At 46.2% G+C, this 20,865-nt stretch overlaps 1 protein-coding gene across 5 annotated transcripts in view; it reads left to right on the top strand.

Moving 5' to 3' along the window:
- Positions 1-20,865, top strand: part of PCM1 (pericentriolar material 1) — a 1,275,228-nt gene that overhangs the window by 355,223 nt on the left and 899,140 nt on the right. For all 5 annotated transcript variants that reach the window (XM_085641994.1, XM_085641996.1, XM_085641995.1 and 2 more), the window contains exon 18: positions 13,772-13,966. In XM_085641994.1, coding sequence (XP_085498120.1) covers positions 13,772-13,966 — 195 coding nt within the window. The remainder of the gene's footprint in view (positions 1-13,771; positions 13,967-20,865) is intronic.

Raw genomic sequence — 20,865 nt, 5'->3', positions numbered from 1 at the left:
TGGGCACTCCTGGTGCACTTTACTGGGGTCTGACAGTAAACCAAATAAGCCAATCATGGAATCCAACCAACATAACATTTTAAATAGGGAGCACTTGCACTGTGGCACTGGTTGGCAGTGGCACAGTGCCCTGAGCAGCTAACACCAGCAAAAACATATGAGGCACAACGACAAAAAGTGGAAGGGAGACTCACGCCAAGGTGCCAGGTCTAACAACTACCAAAGGTTAGGAAGTGGGAGGCCCACGGGATTCAGGTGCAGAGTGGAAACACTCACGCGTAATGCGTAAAAGTCGATAGAAATAGTAGTTATTAGAAATTAACAATTTTAGTACACTTCTGGAGTAACTAGGAAGTCGAGACTGGGAAACTAGACCCTAGGATAGTCAATACCCTTGTGAGCACCGGAGTACTCAAGTTACCTAGCCCACGGGCTGCGGGTGCATAGGTGTGAACCTGCGTCGGGTTTCGTCGTTGACTCCTATGGATGCCTGAAGGAAAGTTGCTGACAGGCAGTCAGTGAAGAGTGTCCGTCCCATGGATGGAATCAAGGAGGAAGGATATCTGCAAGCAGAAGGGACAGAGGCTAGGTCACCAGCCAGGAGCCAGGAAGGAACCAGGCGATGTCGTGAAGATGCAGGTGAAGAGGTGAAGCTTGTCGCAGCAGCCACGGGTACCAGGAGGCGTCGAGGACGACCAGGACCAGGAGATGAGCTGTCCCACGAAGGCTCTTGCTGTCGGCGGCGTCTATGTCGAGCTAGGACCCAACAAGCCTTGGCAAGCGGAACCCACGCAGAATGGAGGACTTGCTTCTGGTGCAGACCAGGAAGGTCTGGGGTGCTTCTCTTTCACAGAAGAGCGAGTGCCAGTCTGGAGGATCCGGACCAGCAAGATGAAAACAAAGGTTCGTCGTCGCAGAGGCTACTAGCCAACGGGCCAGCAACCGGACAACACGTCGAGCAACTCGGTTGCAGAAAGGCCCCACGCAGAACACGTGAAGTGTGGGGAGCTGATCTTCTTTGCAGATGGTGCTCGGGATTGGGGCTTCTCAATTCCCCAAGCACAGCCTCGAGGAAGCCTCAGAAGTCGCGCTAGTCAGTTACTAGCCACTTTTCCCAAGTCGCCGGTCCCTCGTCGCCTCCACGGATCTCAGCTTCGCTGTCGATGTGGATCTGGTTCAGAGGTGTCTGGAAGTCACGGCGCTGGTCAGTCTCTGCAGTCGTCCCTCGTAGGATCAGTCGCAAAGCAAGCAGCGGTTGCTGGATGGTGCCTGGTTGCCCAGGGTGGTCACTCCTTGGCCACAAGGGAGATTCTTCAGTCTTCTTCCTGAGGTCGAATGTCGAAGGTCCAGAGTTTCTGTTCAAGTTGCAGATTCAGGATAATCTAATTTAGCAGGGCTCAGCTACCTTCTGATATACTGGGCTAGTGGGCTGGGCTACCTGCAAGGTCCCTCCTATGGGTGGGACCAGGAAGGGGAGTGGTTACACCCCCTTTCCTTTGTCCAGTTTCACGCCAGAGCTGGGGCTGGAGTGCCCCAGCGCTGGTTTGAACTGGACTATGCATGGGACACCTTGTGTGCCCCAGGCAGTGTCTAGTTTCTTTCATCCCTCCCTGCCCCAATACACTAAGGCCTGTCTGGGGTGGTGCTAGCACCTCCCAAGGCAGGAAACCTATTGTCCAAGCCTCCCTCGCTGGAAGGACTCCCAACAGCAGGAGGTCAGACTTGTTTCTGTGGCAGCAGCATCCATTTTGTGATGCTGGGGCTCTGGTTAACTTTAACCGGGTAAGCAGGTTTCAACATGTCTTCTCCCTCTAGAAGGGAGGAATAATATCCTCATCGCCAGAAATGGTATGGGGGTATTATTCCAAAGTGTTAGACACCTTACACGACATGTTTTGATAAAGCCAAACCATAGTTACCATAACCGTTTAAGATTATAAGGCACTAAGAGTATATGGTAGGCTATATCATAGAACAGCTATAAGGACATGGTTCCGAAAGCTGCAGACAGGCTCAGCTCATGCTAGAGCACCATCTCGCATGTTACCAAGCACTCTGCCTCCAGGATTGTTAAGCCTGCCATAGGAGTGGCTGATAGGTACACATGTGTCTATATATAAGGTAGGTATAGGAATACTACACCTAAGCAAGGGGTGATTACACGACCTTGCCCCAGCTGAGTGATCAGCCAGTTGTGTCATAATGGAAGGCCAGGCCAGGGGTGGCCCAATACATGCTGCAGCCCCTGGCAGGCCTAGGGTACACCTATGCCCTGGGTACCTAAGGTACACTATACAGGGGCTAATAGGGTGAGCCTAACCAATTGGGTTATGCACCTAAAGTACATAGTATAAATTTAGAGAGAGAACATATGGGCTGTGGGTCTGATTGGCAGGCCCACAGCCACATTTAAGTCGAAAACCAGTGAAGCAAAAGCAAAAAGTGTGGGCGAACATAGAAAGCAGACCCTACTCTCCTACAGATGGCATCATGCATCTTCCTGGTTCCCAATGCCAGACTGCGAATGCGTCCTCTTCAGCAGGATCTGGAGGACAAATGGGACCAACAAGCAGCTCGCTGGGATGGGAAAAAAAAACTTTCAAACGCAGCAAGAGCCTCCATCCTGTGGTGGATGAAGGAGAGGAATTTGCAAGTCGGAATTCCATTTCATCAAGCTCCGCCTGCTCACACACTGATCACGGACGCTTCACTGCAGGGCTGAGGAGCCCACATGGGGTCTCTCCATACTCAAGGTTTATGGTCACCAAAAGAACAATCCTACCACATCAACATGCTAGAGCTGAGGGCCGTGCACCTAGCCCTCAAGGCTTTCCTCCCCTCGATTCAGGAAAATTCGATCTTAGTACAGACGGGCAATACCACCACCATGTGCTACCTGAACAAACAGGGGGGAACGCGCTCACACACACTGTCATTGGAAGCGCAAGCGCTCTGGCATTGGCTCGTGGCACGAAATCTATTGGTCACCGCAGTCCACCTGCCAGGAGAACAGAACGTGAGAGCATACTCTGTCATCACTTCGGGGACAGAGAAGACTGGGTTCTCAACGACGAGGTTGTAGAAGACATTTTCCACGCATGGGGTCGTACCACCATCGACCTCTTCGCAGACAAAGAAAATACGAAATGCCAAAACTTCGCCTCAAGGTTTTACCGACCAGGATCGAAGGGGAATGCCTTTTTGATAGACTGGTCAGGGGCATTTGTGTACGCTTTTCCACCCCTCCCTCTCATCCCGAAGGTGGTGACGAATCTGTCTCATTCACGCACAAGGATGATACTAATTGCCCCGGACTGGCCGAGGCAATGGTGGTACCCGGACCTTCTACATCTGTTGGAGTGCCCTCACAGGAAGCTGCCGTGCAGGCTGGACCTGCTATCCAAGATGAACGGGAGGTTTCATCACCCCAACCTTCTCTCACTGAACTTGGCAGCATGGCTCCTGAGGTCCTCCAGTATGGCCACTTAGGACTGTCACAGGACTGCATGTCCATCTTGAAAGAAGGCCTTCCACTAGGCACTCGTATGTGTGCAAGTGGAAGTGTTTCTATATGGGGTGTGTTCAAAACAATTGCCCAACAAAGGACAGGAAGAGGTCATCCTTTATTACCTGCTCTATCTGGCAAAGGCAGGTTTGAAGTTTCCTTCCATTAAGGTGCACTTAGCTGCTATAGCTGCTATCACTGCATATAGACGTTCACCTTCTCCACCTTCCTTTTTTCAATTACAGGTTGTTAAAGATTTTTTACAAGGATTAAAGAAAGTTTGCCCTCCAGTCCAGCCTCCTTCTCCACCCTGGGAGCTAAACCTGGTGCTATCAAAATTGATGGGTCCGCCTTTCGAACCCATACACAAAGCAACCTTACAACACCTTTCTTGGAAGGCCGCTTTCTTGGTAGCGATCACGCCAGCTCGCAGAGTGAGCGAAATACAGGCTCTCTGCTCTAAGGAGCCTTATACAGTCTTTCATCTGAATAGGGTCGTATTGAGGATGCACCCCTCTTTCCTCCCTAAAGTGGTGTCAGATTTTCATGTAAATCAGTCCATATCTCTGCCCACTTTTTTTTCTTAATCCCTCCACTCCAGCTGAGAGGGCTTTGCACTCTTTGGACTTAAAAAGAGTTTTACATTTCTATCTGGATAGGTCCAAGTCCACAAGAAAACCTGATCAACTATTTGTTAGCTGTGGGTCGATCAGAACAGGTTGTGCAGCTTCAAAGAGGTCCATCTCCAGATGGATAGTTTCATGTATCAAGCTTGCCTATCAACTAGCGTAGAGGCCCCTTGGGTTTACTCCCAAGGCGCACTCTACCAGAGGAAAAGCGGCTACTACTGCTTTTGTCCATAACGTGCCCTTATGTGAAATCTGTAAGGCGGCGACTAGGAAGTCCGTCCATACTTTTACGAGGCACTACTGTCTAGATTCAAACAACAGAACAGACACCAAGTAGGCCAGGCCTCCTTGAGGAATCTGTTCAACAGTTGATTACGACTGTCATTATATGTTGGGTCATTCTCTCTCTCTCTCATTTGCCTGCAGGTGGAAGATGGGCTTGCTATTCTATTCAGTGCTTATGACTATTGATGAGGATCCCCTGGAAGCGAAAGATAAGTTACTTACCTGTAATCCTAGTTCTCTTCCAGGGGTATCCTCATCAAAGTCATAAGCAACCCACCCACCTCCCCAGGCAAATGAGACTTTTTCTTCATTGTTCATGGATATCTTTGTGCCCTGTTCTTCAGGATTACGCAAAGAACAACTGACCTAACTGTCACCCCTGAGGCATGATGGGAAGCTGGGGGTCATGGCTGCCTTAAAGCCAGTTTTTTGTTGAAAATGCTTTCATTTTCTATGCTATTGATTTACAATGCAGCCTGTAGGCTAACAATGTCTACTTTATTTGCAATTTGCTATTTATGAGTACTTTGCTCATTAAAAAAAACAGAGTTCAAGTGCTACTTGCCCTCTTGTGTTTTTATATATATTGGCAAATACAGTCTTTGTGTGTAATTACATTGTTTAGCCTCCTAGATGGGAGCTGCATTGATATGAGAAAAATATATGTGTGTGTGTGTATGTGTATATATATATATATATATATATATATATATATATTACCTACTGGCGGTTGCCAGTAGGTAGTTATAGTTAGGACCCTCTTTCCATAGGAAATCCGCAACATTCTATTTTGAATAACTTTGGCGCCGGTCGACGAATCCTCGCGAATTTTTCAAAATAGGTGGGGCGCTACGCTCCGCTCCTACCCTGAAAGTCTCAGGGGGGATTCGTCAAGTGGGGGCTGAGATAAAAGGGGGGTCCCAAAACGCGTTTTTCCCATGCATTTTTCCATAGGACCTTTAGACACAGCTACAGCCCGAACGGCTGAACAGAATTACTTGAAATTTGGCAGAGAGGTAGTCCTCAGGTCAAGGAAGTGCCTTTTGTAGGTTTGGTGTAAATCTGTTCAGTAGATTCTGAGAAAATAGCCTTTAAATCAATATATATATCTGAGCCAGCTTACGGTGCGCTTACCGTACGGTGACGTGCGCGAGCGCGATTCTGATTGGCTCTTAGATCTTAGTAAACATTCGAATCGGCCGAAACCAGGAAGCGGCGGCCGCCATTTTCTCTCTCGCACTCTGAGTGCTGCAGCAAAAATGAAGCCAAAAAATGTCTAAAGGGGCAGTATATTGAGATCATAACCACCCAGCAGTTATATACGGTTCCCCCAACAATCCCCAAGGCCAAAAAAAATTATTTTATTTTTTTCGAAAAATCGCCGATTACGCGTACGGTAAAAATTTTTAAAAATAAAAAAATTATCCACACTCTCCCCACCCCGTGTGCAAATGGTGCCCGAAGGGCACCAATTGTGCATGGCATATAATATTAATGAAAATAACAAAGAATACATTTCACAACGATGCGCATAATATGTCCCCCATGTGCGCACGGTGCGCGAAGCGCATCGTGCGTACATGGCCCATCCCGCATAACGTGGGCACGCGGTGCGTGCAGCGCACCGCGTGACCACAATGCGTGCACGGCACTAACTGCGTAAAGTGGGCGCGCGGTGCGCGAAGCGCACCGCGTGCTCACTATGCGCGCACGGTGCGCGAAGCGCACCGTGCGCGCACGGAACGAACTGCGTTAACTGGGCGCGCACGCCACGAATGGCGTAAAGTAACTTAGCATTTAAAAAACCGTACAAATTCACTGAAAAAACCATAGGTTTCACACACGTTATAGTTAGGAATTAGCATTTAAAAAACCTTGCAAATTCACTGAAAAAACCATAGGTTTCACACATGTTATAGTTAGCTGTACATTTCACTCGTAAAAAACCAATGAAATTCCCCCGTTATAGTTAGTGCAGGCAACTATAACTCACGCGACCGCAATCTTCTGCTGATGACATATGTGTCTTTATGAAAAAAAAATATTTGTAATATATGTATAGCTAAAATTTAATGGAAGAAGACATGGGCAAATAAGTGTCTAAATACAGTATTGGCATCAGCAGAGGATTGCGGTCGCGTGAGTTATAGTTGCCTGCACTAACTATAACGGGGGAATTTCATTGGTTTTTTACGAGTGAAATGTACAGCTAACTATAACATGTGTGAAACCTATGGTTTTTTCAGTGAATTTGCAAGGTTTTTTAAATGCTAATTCCTAACTATAACGTGTGTGAAACCTATGGTTTTTTCAGTGAATATATATATACATACACACACACACACATATATATAACTGTATATATGTTTTTCATATATTATTTTTATTATTTCCGGGGTCCCCGCACATGGGCGGGAATATTAAGTGCTTATGACTTTGATGAGGATACCCCTGGAGGAGAACTAGGATTACAGGTAAGTAACTTATCCTTGCAGACCAGCACGGTCTGAGGGACTCACCCAGCAAAAGTGAGTTGGGCCGGCCCTCAGCAAGCAGGAGAGCCAGCAGGAATTGATGGAGATCCCGGGAAGATCCTGACAGCAGGCACAGCTAGTCGCAGAGAGAAGCAGCCCACAGAAAATGGAGGCCCACATCGCAGGAGATTCAGTGGGGATGTCTCTTTTAGAGCTGTCTGGCGCTTGAGGCCGGGGAATCTTGGAGCTCGAAGCTCTTCGGTCATTAGAGACAACAAGCCTTGGCAACGACAAACCGATGCAGTGCACAGGGAGGCAGTTCCTGTAGGGTGGAGAGGGTTTGTAGTCTCCCAAGTTGTAGCAAAGACAAGCCAGGCTTCTGGAGAGCCACCAAACCACCACCTATGTTGGAGAGCCTGGAGGCGCCTGTGGGACAGCAGGATTCACACACAGATGGTCGTCGTCTAGGTGCCTGCGGATGCAGGGGAGTGACTCCATCACTCAAAAGGATATTCCTTCTTGCTATTTTGATGCAAGCAGAGCCCTTATCGACTCGGGAGGATGCACAGTCACAGAGGCTGCAGTACTTGGAGGAGCACAGTGAAAAAGTTGCAGTAGGAGTCTTCATGTCGGAGGCAGTCTTGTCTTGGTTCCTGGTTCGGTCTAGCAACAGAGTTCAGTGTCCAACAGCAGAAGAGTCTTTAAACAAATCTTCACAGGATGCCAGTCGGATTTTGAAGACGAAATCCAGAATCTAAGGACCTACCCTCAGAGTAACCCTGCTGTTTTGTGTTTTGCAAGTGTCAGACACGCAGTTTGGGTCTGGATACGTGTGGAAGTAGCTTTATATTTATAGGGTCATTTGGCAAATAATTGTCTCACTGTCATGGGTAACGTTATCCCAATGCTTTGAATGTCTTTATGACTTTTCTTTCTGCAGGGCTTATGTTGTGAGCATGCATGGGTTCCGATCCCATTAAGGGTGCAAATAGTTTTCTATTCATATTGTTGGTTGGCTTCTCCCGCAATTTGTCATGCTAACACGTCATGTTAATTCTGTTCCCATACTTTTTGATGTCTTATAACTTTACTTATCTGTGGTTCCTTCTACAAGTTTTTAATTTGTAGAGCATTTTATTGCTCACCTACATTATTTTGAATGGTGGTCTTTTTCTTCAGCTCTAGACCAGTTAGATATTTTTTAATGCACTCAGTTTGCAGACCCTCCTCCGGGGATGGGATGCTTTGGTATTTGATTCTAAAGTAGGGAATCTGCGGCTAGATGTCTCTATCAGATGAACAAGTTACTTACCTTCAGTAACGTATTATCCGTTAGAGACAGGAAGGATCTAGCCACAGATTCCTCAACGATCTTCCCCACTCTGTGAACTCAGTCCTCTTTTGTCTCAATGATTTTGTTATGACAGTTCACATACTGAATTAAGAATTCTGTGATTATTTGACACAAAGGTGTCTTACTTTAGTGCACTGTTTTTGTAGGCAGTTTCTATGTGTGGCTCCACGTTTAGAATGAGGAAAATAGTCACGAAAGAAACAGACGTTGTCGAGGGGGGTTATATAGACTTCATCAATGTCACATCAGGTGGATGATGGTGATACAGTTGTGCGGCGCCCTCTTTCGACCCGCAGACGTGCTATGGAAAAATTGTAAATCAAGGAATCTGTGGCTAGATCCTGTCCCTGCCAGATCATAACTTACTGAAGGTAAGTAGCTTGTATATGTATGTGTATATATATATATATATATATATATATATATATATATATATATATATATATATATATATATATATATATATATATATATATATATATATATATATATATATTTCACTATATAACAAAGGTTACAGGGCAATTATAGTTGGCAAATAGAATTTAAATAGCCTTAGAAATTCACTGAAGAAAACCAAAGGTCACAGGAACGTTATAGTTAGTCTGACGTCACTCGTACAAACCCAATGAAATTCTGCAGCTATAGTTAACCTGAGCTAACTATAACTTACGCCCCCGCAATACACTGCCATATTAAATCAATCACTCATGACATGGTCAGGGACATCACTGATGACATCATCCACAAACCCACTCACCCCATAGAACCTCTTGTACACCCACTCACACACCCGCACAATCACTGACATACCCATTCACAGACCTATACCAGTACTCTCACACCCACTCACTCCTCCATTGAGCCTCTCGCTCGTACAGCTGCTCACCCAACCATTTTCTTACTCATACAACCAGTTACTCACACATAAAGCCAGTCACATAAAAACCCTGACGCCTAGGGGGTCAGGGTGTTTCTACCCTGCCCCTTTTTCTTTCTTTTTTTTAAAACCTTTTTTTTCTGTGATTCGCTTCAACCGAGTCACATGTTGGCTGCCAACACTTCCTGGTTTGAAGTGTTGGCAGCCAATTAGATGTCAGCATGAGATCTCTTGTGTGGTCGCAGATCCTCCGCGGCCCCAGTTGTATATCTGAAAAACCTTTAACTCTAAAACTACTAAACGGATCTACACCATTTAACAAAGGATGCTTCCTGGACCAACAATTAACTTTGCCATATTTGGTGTAAAACAGTTCAGCAGATTGGGCTGAATCTGTGCCTAAAGTTTCCTATGGAAATTAACATAGGGAAAACACGTTTTGTGTCTCATCTCAACCCCCCCCCCCTTTTTTTTCGCCCCCGCTTGACATTTCACCCAGAAATATTCAAGACCGGAGCTGAAGTGAGTGGCATACTAGTTTTGAAAATTTAGCGAGGATTCGTCAAACTATGCAAAGTTATTGGCAAATTAGAAAAAGCACTTCCTAAGGAAAGAAGGTCCTAACTATAACAGCCAGTAGGTAATATAAATGTATATATATCTCTCCCTCTATCTCTCTCTCTCTCTCTATACATATATATAGATATAGATATATGGATATAGAGATCTCTCTCTCTCTCTCTCTCTCTCACTCTCTATATCTATCTATATATATATATACATATATATATATATATCTCCAAAGAACTGCGCCTCGTGAACCCGGTTGGCAGGAAGGATGAAGACGGACCCAATCTGCTGTGCAAAAACGTTTATTATTCCGTAGGAATTCCAAGCACCGCCATGACGCGTTTCGGCCTCAGGGAAGGCCTTGATCACATGACGCTAAGAAAAAAAGCCATTGAATTTAAAGTGAAGTAAACAAGGTGAACATCACGTGATTATGGGGCCAATAGATATGGAAGACATACTCAATTGTGACACAGCATGATGTAAACAATGGCAAAAATATATATAAATATATATATATAAATCTCTACATTCCAAAGTACCTAGCGGTGGCTTAAATGGCTCATGCTAAAATATCCGATATTACATCTATATATGAGGCAACAATTCAACAAGTTGTTAAAAACGGGCAATGCATAAAACTTAATATTGTTTTTGTGCAAATCACGCAATAGTGCAGCTTTAGACATTTAGAGCAGCATGGAATTGTAGTGCAATTAATTCGGCCCCGCAGTGGGACTAAAAAAATTGTGGTTTGTAAAAACCATATGGACTTGGGGGACAACAGAAAATGCAAAATGCATGATGAACCCTGTTGTCAAAATCAATATATGCTATATTGCCATTAGTTATATGAACTCTAAAGCAACAACCCATACGTGAGACAATACTAATACTAAATAATTCCCATCACCTTCTTGATGAAACATTGATAAGAACCTCACAACCGCAATAATATCTTCAATTGAACCTGGATGATTATCATTCAACAACAATACTTTGCCCCTTATAAATCATGGGATTATTCGTGATACCCTGAAAGTGGCCTGATCTGGTTAAGCCGCTTAGTCAATGCTTAATCAGCTCATAAAAAGCCTTGATTACAAATGGGGTTAGGTAAAAATGCAGTGCGAAAATGCACATCCATTAAAAACCACCCCCAGTAACTAACGACTAAAATTATTCAAAAATATTTATTAAATCATAAATATCTAAAAAATTCACCCTAAATATCAAATCCCTTCTGTATAACTAGAGTAGAGGAATCGAGGATATACCTATCATGTAGAATGGACTAAATATCCCTATCAAAAGGTTATATTGATTTATCTAAGAGAGGGGGAGTTATTGCTGTTTAGTGCCACTGACCACTGTCACTTTGATACTTCCTACTAATCTGCCCTCTTAAATCACGTTTCATTAATCACAGTTGAAATTAAAATGAAAAAAAGGAAAGGAGTGAAATGTAAACAACAAAACATACTTAGTTAATAATGCTAAAAAATATATATTGGTATTTCATAAACTACCAGCCACTAAGCTGTGCCCTCTAGATGACCAAATGGTCCAATTCAACAAGGGACAGTGATGTTTAAGTTGATACTGGAGGCTCTGGTGACAGTGTCATAGGGCCAGGAGTGTGACAGAAAGATTAATTAATAAAGTGTTTAATGCCAAGTGAAGAAATCGTCACTTGAATTGAGACCGTTCGGGGTTTTAGAATCAAATTCAATAGTGTATTTGGTTTCTAGTTTTCTGAGCAAGGCTTCACGGTCGCCCCCACGGCGAAGTGGGGGGCCCGCATCCACCACATAATAGCTCAGATGTTCCAGACAGCTATCATGGGTCTCTTTGAAATGTCGGGCAACAGGATAAGTTGCGTCATGATTACTGATAGCTCTCATGTGCTGGAGTACACGCTTGTGCACCTGCAACTTGGTGCTGCCAATGTTTTGCAGGCCACATGTGCACTCCAGCACATAGATTGCAAAATCAGTCTTACAAGTCAATTTTTTGGAGATGGTTACAGGGACGTCGTTGAATGGAGTTTTGTATGAAGTTTTTTTATTTATGCCGAATTTGCAGGCTTTACAAGAGGCACATTTAATAAAGCCTTTGGTTGACTGTAACCAGGTATTGTTGGAACTATTTTCTGGGCTGCTTTTGACAAGCATGTCACTCATTGAGCGTGCTCTGCGAAAGGTTAACACAGGAGCCTTGGGTAGAGTCTCGCCGATGACTAGGTCCCCCCGAACAACCGCCCAATGCTTATTCAAGATCATACGAAGTTTACTGTGTGGCGATTGTACGTGTGCGTATATATATATATATATATTACCTACTGGCGGTCGCCAGTAGGTAGTTATAGTTAGGACCCTCTTACCATAGGAAAACCGCAACATTCTATTTTGAATAACTTTGGCGCCGGTCGACGAATCCTCGCGAAATTTTCAAAATAGGTGGGGCGCTGCGCTCCGCTCCTACCCTGAAAGTCTCGGGGGGATTCGTCAAGCGGGGGCTGAGATAAAAGGGGGGTCCCAAAACGCGTTTTTCCCATGCATTTTTCCATAGGACCTTTAGACACAGCTACAGCCCGAACGGCTGAACAGAGTTCCTTGAAATTTGGCAGAGAGGTAGTCTACAGGTCAAGGAAGTGCCTTTTGTAGGTTTGGTGTAAATCTGTTCAGTAGATTCTGAGAAAATAGCCTTTAAATCAATATATATATCTGAGCCAGCTTACGGTGCGCTTACCGTACGCGTACGGTGACGTGCGCGAGCGCGATTCTGATTGGCTGTTAGATCTAAGTAAACATTCGAATCGGTCGAAACCAGGAAGCGGCGGCCGCCATTTTCTCTCTCGCACTCTGAGTGGGGCAGCAAAAATAAAGCCAAAAAATGTCTAAAGGGGCAGTATTGAGATCATAACCACCCAGCATTGATATAGGGGTCCCCAAACAACCCCCAAGGCCCCCAATTTTTTTTTTTTTTTTCGAAAAATCGCCGATTACGCTTACCGTACGCGTACGGTAAAAATTTAAAAAAAAAAAAAAATTTCCACACTCTCCCCACCCCGTGTGTAAATGGTGCCCGAAGGGCACCATTTGTGCATGGCATATTTGTACTGGTGAAATTAATAAAGAATACATTTCACAACGATGCGCATAATATGTCCCCCATGTGCGCACGGTGCGCGAAGCGCATCGTGCGTACATGGCCCATCCCGCATAACCTGGGCACGTGGTGCGCGCAGCGCACCGCGTGACCACCGTGCGTGCACGGCACTAACTGCGTAAAGTGGGCGCACCGCGTGCTCACTGTGCGCGCACGGTGCGCGCACGGAACGAACTGCGTTAACTGGGCGCGCACGCCACGAATGGCGTAAAGTAACTTAGCATTTAAAAAACCGTACAAATTCACTGAAAAAACCATAGGTTTCACACACGTTATAGTTAGCTGTACATTTCACTCGTAAAAAACCAATGAAATTCCCCCGTTATAGTTAGTGCAGGCAACTATAACTCACGCGACCGCAATCCTCTGCTGATGACATATGTGTCTTTATGAAAAAAAAATATTTGTAATATATGTATAGCTAAAATTTAATGGAAGAAGACATGGGCAAATAAGTGTCTAAATACAGTATTAGCATCAGCAGAGGATTGCGGTCGCGTGAGTTATAGTTGCCTGCACTAACTATAACGGGGGAATTTCATTGGTTTTTTACGAGTGAAATGTACAGCTAACTATAACTTGTGTGAAACCTATGGTTTTTTCAGTGAATATATATATATATATATATATATATATATATATATATATATATATATATATAAATATATATATAGTATTTTACTGCTGATGTTTGACTGAGCTGTATGGTTCTCTGGTAACATTCATATGAATTAAAGTGATGAATGTGCAGGACCCGACTCATCCATTAGAAGGCATTTAACAAAAGTAAGTAATATGTGCTTTGATTTTATTGTTTCTTCTATTTATATTGGATTGTTTTTGTGAAGCAACTTTATTTTCCATGGATCTAGAAGTGAACTGTGAATGTGTAACAATTTCTAGGACCATGGCTACCTGGGGAGGATCTACTCAGTGTGCATTGGATGAAGATATAGATGAAGATGGCTATCCTTCTGATGACGTTCATGCAGAAGTGGAGGAGGAGGAACAGGAGCGACTATCCACTGAAAACATTTCTTTATACCCCCAGAACAGTATGAATCGGAGCACCCAGAGTACAAAGGGGATTAAAGATGGGTCAGTACAATTCAGTTTCTGGCAAGTTTGTTTGATTAATAAGTATTACTCTCATACGTAGTATGCAATCCCAGTTATTCCAATATTCTGTTAGGAGAAGATATTGCTGCTAAGGAACCTAAACATATAAATGTCTTACAACCATCGAAGCATTTTATTGTAGTGTCTGATCTCCAATTATGATCACTTCTGTGAATAGGAAAACAGTGTGTGAGAGATAGCATCCCATCCCAATTGAAATATTGAAGGATAGTGCCCCTTTCTCTAATATTTAGGGGCATCCTTGAACCTTGCCTCCTCAGATTCGAGGAAGAAAGAGGAGGGACCGAAGAGCCATGCTGACCCAGGAAGAAGAGGATAACTATGGCTGTGGTCCCAGCCCTACTGAGCTGTCCGCCTCCGATCTGCCTACAGCGCAGAAACTAGCATTTCCAGCAGACCCCCTAGAGCCCGGAGGACCTGCCCTGCACTGAACTTAGACTGTCTCCCGTGAGCACCGGATTTTCTCAACAAAAACTCCCAAGACCAGAATCTTTATTCCGGCGACTCCGTGATTCTGTTCCCGACTCCCACGGCCTGAGTTCAAGTGGCCCAACACCATGAGGAGGTCTCCCCAGCGATCCTGACCTGGGATCTGGTGATCCCTGAACTCCTTCAGGCCTCAAGACGACATCTGCAATCTCAATCTGAAGGGTCACCCCGCCCAGAACTGGTAAGAAAACCCTACCCCAGAAGACACCCCTGCACCTGATGCCCCACGGCCTTGGGTGACCCCAACCACTGTGTGCTGGCATCCCTCAAGAACCCAATTTACCTCTCCAGCCAGTGGTCGCCTTCAGAAAGTCTTCCTGCCCGAGCCTGTAGGAACTTTGCAGAACCAAAGGTCTCCATTGAAAAGCACGGGGTCCTGATGTCTTTTTGGTACCCTGCACATGGCTGTCCCAGTGCTGCTGGTGGTGCAGCTCCTGTGCTGGTCGTTGGCCCCTGCAGTGCTGACCTTAACTCTAGGAGCTTTGCTCCCATACCCGAACGGCCTGCTTGTCAGCAGTCCCTAAGCTAAGGCCCTCTTAGCCCCATTGGTAACATTGGACCTCTGCACTCTGCACCCCCAGTGCTGCAAGTAGTGCAACTAAAGTGCCTATCTAGACCTTGGGGCAACTTTGCTCTTGGCCCCAAAACCCTCCATCGTAAGTCGTGTACTTACCTAAGAAACAACTAACTTTTTCTCCCATAGAAACCATATGAGATTTTGGACCTAAAAAGTTCTAAGTGATGGACTAATGTTTGTATCCAGAAAGGAGAACTAAACTGCAAAGTATAAAAAGTCTAACTTACCTTGTATTGTGGGATCCTTAGGTGTGGTATCTAGGTATACCACTCACAGTACGCAAAGTAATCTAAAAGTAACTAAATAGTATTCTAAAAGTAATTCTTGTATAATGCAAACTACTTTCTGAATCAATACCAAACTGTAACTATTGCACTAGAGCACTCTGACCAACCATACCTGATTCCTGCACCAGTGCCCTGCAGTCCGTTGACCCGCGAGCTGTGCCTGCAAGTTCCCCGCTGCCGCCCCCTCCCTCCATCTCGGCTGAGCAGCGAGGACTACAGCTCCCAGGTGCCTTGGGGCAGGAGACCATCACGGAGGGCGCGCCAGGAGGCGTTTAAAAGGCAGCCAGCCCTGTCGACGAGTGGGAGAGCACTCTGACCAACCATACCTGATTCCTGCACCAGTGCCCTGCAGTCCGTTGACCCGCGAGCTGTGCCTGCAAGTTCCCCGCTGCCGCCCCCTCCCTCCATCTCGGCGGAGCAGCGAGGACTACAGCTCCCAGGTGCCTTGGGGCAGGAGACAATCACAGAGGGCGCGCCAAGAGGCGTTTAAAAGGCAGCCAGCCCTACCGCCTCGCGGGACGCGCGCGGGCGGCGCCGGGCTGAGCCTGGGCAGAGGGGGGGCCGTCTGCGGCCGTCAGAGGCCACAAGAGGCTGGGCCAGTACTCCATCACTTATAACGAGGCAGCTGAAGGCGTATCAAGGTAACGGGACGATTGAGGAGGGAAGTTACGCAATAGCTGCCCGGGGACCATTAGAATAAGGTCACAGTACTGATAAGATTCATAAAAATATTGCCACTACAGTAGCTGCGGAATGCCTGCAAAAACTCGAACATGCGCAGCTAAAGCTAATACTACGGACCAATTAGATAGCAGGAAAAAGAGTAAAGCATTAAAGACACCTCCACAGGTCCCTGCGCCACAGACAGCAATAGATCGAATATTACTTAAAGCTATTGGCGAAGTCTCCAGTGAAATTGCACGCACGGAGAGGCGACTCTCATTAACACCTCAACTGAGTCAATTGGTATCGCCCTCTCCTATTTCACCACTGTCAATTCAGGACTTGGTCTTGGATCTCCCAGAGTCTGATAGCCCTCCAGTACAGATATCCCCGGATAAGTGTTTAAACTCTAGGGGCAAAGGGGTTAATATGCAAGCTGGCAATAGGAAAGTGAACAGCAAAAAGATATCTAGGTCTAAGAAAAGTAGAGGCTGTACGGCCATTAACAGTAATGACATAGCAAATACCAGGGCGGAAGAAATAAGGGATCAAGCAATGGGCGTACAGGTTCCCCCGGGCTGGGTGTCAAATATTATTAGTGACTTGAAGTTATACTTCGAGCAATTGATTGATGCCCAGACAAAACAAATCTTGAGTAGGCTGGATAAAGTAGTGTCGCTAGTAAAACTCAAGGGAGGAGGTAGTAACACGCCCGTAACGTTAGCGCCCTCTATCCCATTGGGTAATACAGCTTCCACGATTTTAGCACCCATACAGAGGGAGGACCTTAGTATAGCTGAGTCACTAACAAACAAGAATCCGCCCACTATTCCACTAGATAACCCCGTAGCAGGTCCCTTACGTGATCACACAGGTCCCCTGCCTTTGGCCACTCACAATCCCCTCCCTACTGCCGGACGAAATAAAGACCCCAGTCAGAGTATTAGAGAGGTATCTTGTACCAAAGCAGGCAATAAGGGGACATGTTTGAATTTACCTCCAGAAGCGGCCCCTTATGTTATTATTCTTACAGGGGTTCCTGAGCTAAAGTGTGGTCAAATAGAGATGCATGACGAGCTCAAAAACAAAGTCACACACTGGCTGAACAGAAATAGGCCACTACCAAGGAACGAACAGGGAGAAATTCTGCACGTAAGAAGGGTCAGGTGGATTGGAAATAAGGAAAAAAACAAACTGGGCGACTGTGTGGTGATAAATTTTAGGGCCAGTAGAACAGTAGACTACATATTAAGTTGGGGCCCGGCAGTCATGGATAGCAGGATTAGTCCCGCACCCTTATGGTCTTTTTATGCCAATGATCGAAGTCCCCTATCTAGGAATTGGGCAATCCAAGGAAATGAGGAGGGTTATGGGACTTGTGAGGTTGGACATGGCATAAAATCACACGTTCCACCCAGAAACTATGGCAGAATAACTCTATCAAATAGGTTTGATCCCCTTTTGTTCATGGAAGAGTGGGTCTGACTACGAAGGGTGGAAGGCCAATTGGAGCAAACTGCACACGAATTGACTTTTGTCCAAACCCCTCCTATAGGCAACGATCAAGTCCATCCCATAGGGAGTGAACCAGGCCTTAGTCATCTGGTCGGGGAGAGACCCCGGGACAACATCATTGTAACTTCTCTTCCAGGGGATCCTCATCAATAGTCATAAGCACTGAATATTCCCGCCCATGTGCGGGGACCCCGGAAATAATAAAATTATATATGTAAAAAACACATATATACAGCTCTGTATATGTATAAACATATATCATTTTTTCCAAGCAAATGCAGCTCCCATAAAAAGGCTAGGCAATGTAAATGTACACATCCAATAACACATATATACTTATATATATACATATAAAGGTATAACAATACACCTAAATCTCTTTTTTTTTTTTTTTTTTTTTAATGAGGTAAACACTCATGAGAAAGCAAAAAATAAAGAGAGTAAACTGTGGAAAAACACAGATGTACAACACATTGCCAGCCTGCAGGCTGCATTGCAATATAATACCATAGAGACTAAAAAGCCCTGTACAGGTAAAAACTGGCACCGTGCCTTTAAGGCAGCCCTGACTTCCATATCCCATCATGCCTCAGGGGTGACAGTTAGGTCAGTTGTTCTTTCCGGCTCCTTCAGTCAGGACCCTGGAATTCAGCTCTCTTCTTTTTTGACTCTTTAGTCAAGAATTATTACAACTTTAAGATTTTTTGGGCTTCTTCTTACAACTTCTGTGAGGAAGTCAGTATCCTGTGTTTTTCTGACTGATTTTTTTGCCGTTGTGTCAGAAAAATGCCTTCTTTATTTGTTCCATGCCCATCTTGTGGAAAAAAGAAGGCTGCGTCAGACACACATGAGGTGTGTATTATCTGTCTGCCGGACTCTCACTCTCCAGCAACATGTCGTCATTGTGAAGACCTTTCCAAAAGGACTTTAAAGGAGAGGGAGAGGATTAGGCTGTATGGCCTAGCAGAACGGTCGACGTCGAAGCAGTTGGTCCCTGTTTGCTCTCCATCGACGTCGGGCTCGGCGTCGAAGACTCCAGCGGCGGGTTCGTCGCTGAGAGGTGAGGAGTCAAGGGGAAGTCATGCTGCAAAGAGAAAATCGACGTCGACTTTAGATTCAGCGTCGAAGCGGATGCGTTCGACGTCGACGGCGTCTAAAAGCTCGGCGTCGAGGACTCGGCGCCATAGTTCAACGTCAAAGAAGCATCTGTCGACGTCGAGAGAAGATCGATCGACGTCTGCACAGAGATATCGTTCGTCGTCGAAAGAAAGACATCGTTCGACGTCGAGGTCGGCGAGACATCATTCGACGTCTAAAGAAGTACGTAGACGATCTCTACAGACGACGTCGAGACCAAGATCGCCGTCAAGATCAAGATCGCCGTCGACGGCGAGAAGGCTTTCGACGTCGTCGGAGCTTTCGACGTCGAGACAGAAGTCTCCGTCAGGAGTGACGTCGAGGCAGACGCCTCCGTCAGGGCCGACGTCGAGGCAGGAGCCTCCGTCGGAGTCGACGTCGAGGCAGAGGCCTCCGTCGGAGTCGACGTCGAGGCAGAGGCCTCCGTCGGAGTCGAGGCAAAGGCCTCCGTCGGAGTCGACGTCGAGGCAGGTGCCTCCGTCCTCACAGGTCTCCAAAGCTTTGGTGAGGTACATGAAGCCTCCGTCGAAGATAATCTCGACGTCGAGACAAGAAGCTCGGAGCCTTGAAGATTCGAGTCAAAGATCTCCGGGGATAGGCCTATCTCCGTCGAGGCAGCCCTCTGTTGAGGGTACGCAGGAGGTGTCGCATGTTCGCCTCACGATTCGACCAGTCTCAAGGCGAAAATCTCCTCATAGACTGATATATACAGCTCCTGAGTCACCGCGTATCATTTCTATCTCGCCTTCAGGATCAGAGGGCTCAGGTTCAAGATCAGAATCACCAGAGCTTGTGCATCAATCTCCAGTTCCTGCAAGAGAAAGTTCGCAGGAGGAGGACAATGCTGTGCCTCAAAGTCCCGTAAGGGAGATGCCTCAGGACCCTGCTATGCCAGACGCAATAAAGGCATCGCTAACAAGAATAAGGGGCGTGGTATTCCCAGCGACACCGATCAGACCAAGATCTCGAGAAAGAGAATCCCGAAGTCACTCTCGAGCACCAAGAAGGCGATCCAGGTCTTCCTCCCTCAGAAGAGAGTCGACCAGATCAGAGAGAAGGCGCCGTAGGACGCCTTCTACCTCCCCTTCTTCCAGATCATCCAAAAGGGATTATTCACCGACACTCTCGGAGACGCCACCCTCTCGGGTATCTCCGGTAGATGATATTTCTACATTTCAAGAAGTGTTGTGTAGAGGAGCTACAAAATTAAATATCCCTATGCCGGTTCAGGAGACCACTGCATCCATAATTTTTGAAACTCTTCATGAACGCACAGTGTCACGCCCGTTATTGCCATTAGTCCCCGGTTTGCTACAACCGGTAATGGATATCTTTCTCACGCCAGCAACCACCAAAACGGCGCCGGCGAGAATTCTAAAAAAGTACCGTCCAGCTCCGGAGGATCCGCTATTCCTTAAATCAGATCCTCCACCGGACTCTGTCATTACCGCCGCTGCCAGGAAGACGCATGCTGTAGCTGGATCTTCAACGGTGCCACCAGATAAGGACAGTAAAACGCAAGACTCCTGGGGGAGGAAAGTTTGCGGCTCAGCATCCTCAAGCTTGAAGGTGGCGAGTGCCTCGGCGCTTCTGGGGCGCTATGATAGGTCACTATGGGACTCTCTTCAGAGGTTCATTGAAAAAGTTCCATCAGAGGACAGACGGGACTTTGAAGAGATTTTGCATGAGGGGAGTCTGGTTTCTAACCAGATCATAAGTGCAGCGGCGGATGGGGCAACACTGGCAGCGCATGAATATGCACATGGAGTCACAGCCAGAAGATCATCCTGGCTTAGATTGACGGCCTTGAAACCGGAAGCTCAGGCAAGAATTTTAAATCTGCCTTTCTCCGGTAGTTCTCTTTTTGGGTCCCATGCAGACGAAGAAATGGCCCGCATGAAAGCAGAGCTGGAGACCATGAAAGCAGTCGGGCTTGAAAAGAGAAAAGAGTTTCGACGCCGCAAGGGAAATGACAGGCGCAGTTACCAACAGAGGGTTCAAACCCCTCATTGGCAAAAGAACCAGGACCAGCAAGGTCAAAAGAAACAACAATACCAGTCCCGCAAGCCATCCAGGGGACGAGGTAACAACAGGCAGTCTAATGCTGGAAACAAAGCTCCGGGGAAGCAATGAGAAACCGCTTCCTCCGATGCTGTCCACCGCTCCGGTGGGAGGAAGTGTTGCGCATC

This window comes from Triturus cristatus, chromosome 2_2 (assembly GCF_964204655.1).
Source record: "Triturus cristatus chromosome 2_2, aTriCri1.1, whole genome shotgun sequence".
Lineage (NCBI taxonomy): Eukaryota > Metazoa > Chordata > Amphibia > Caudata > Salamandridae > Triturus > Triturus cristatus.
This window is presented reverse-complemented; position numbering and strand designations above follow the sequence as displayed.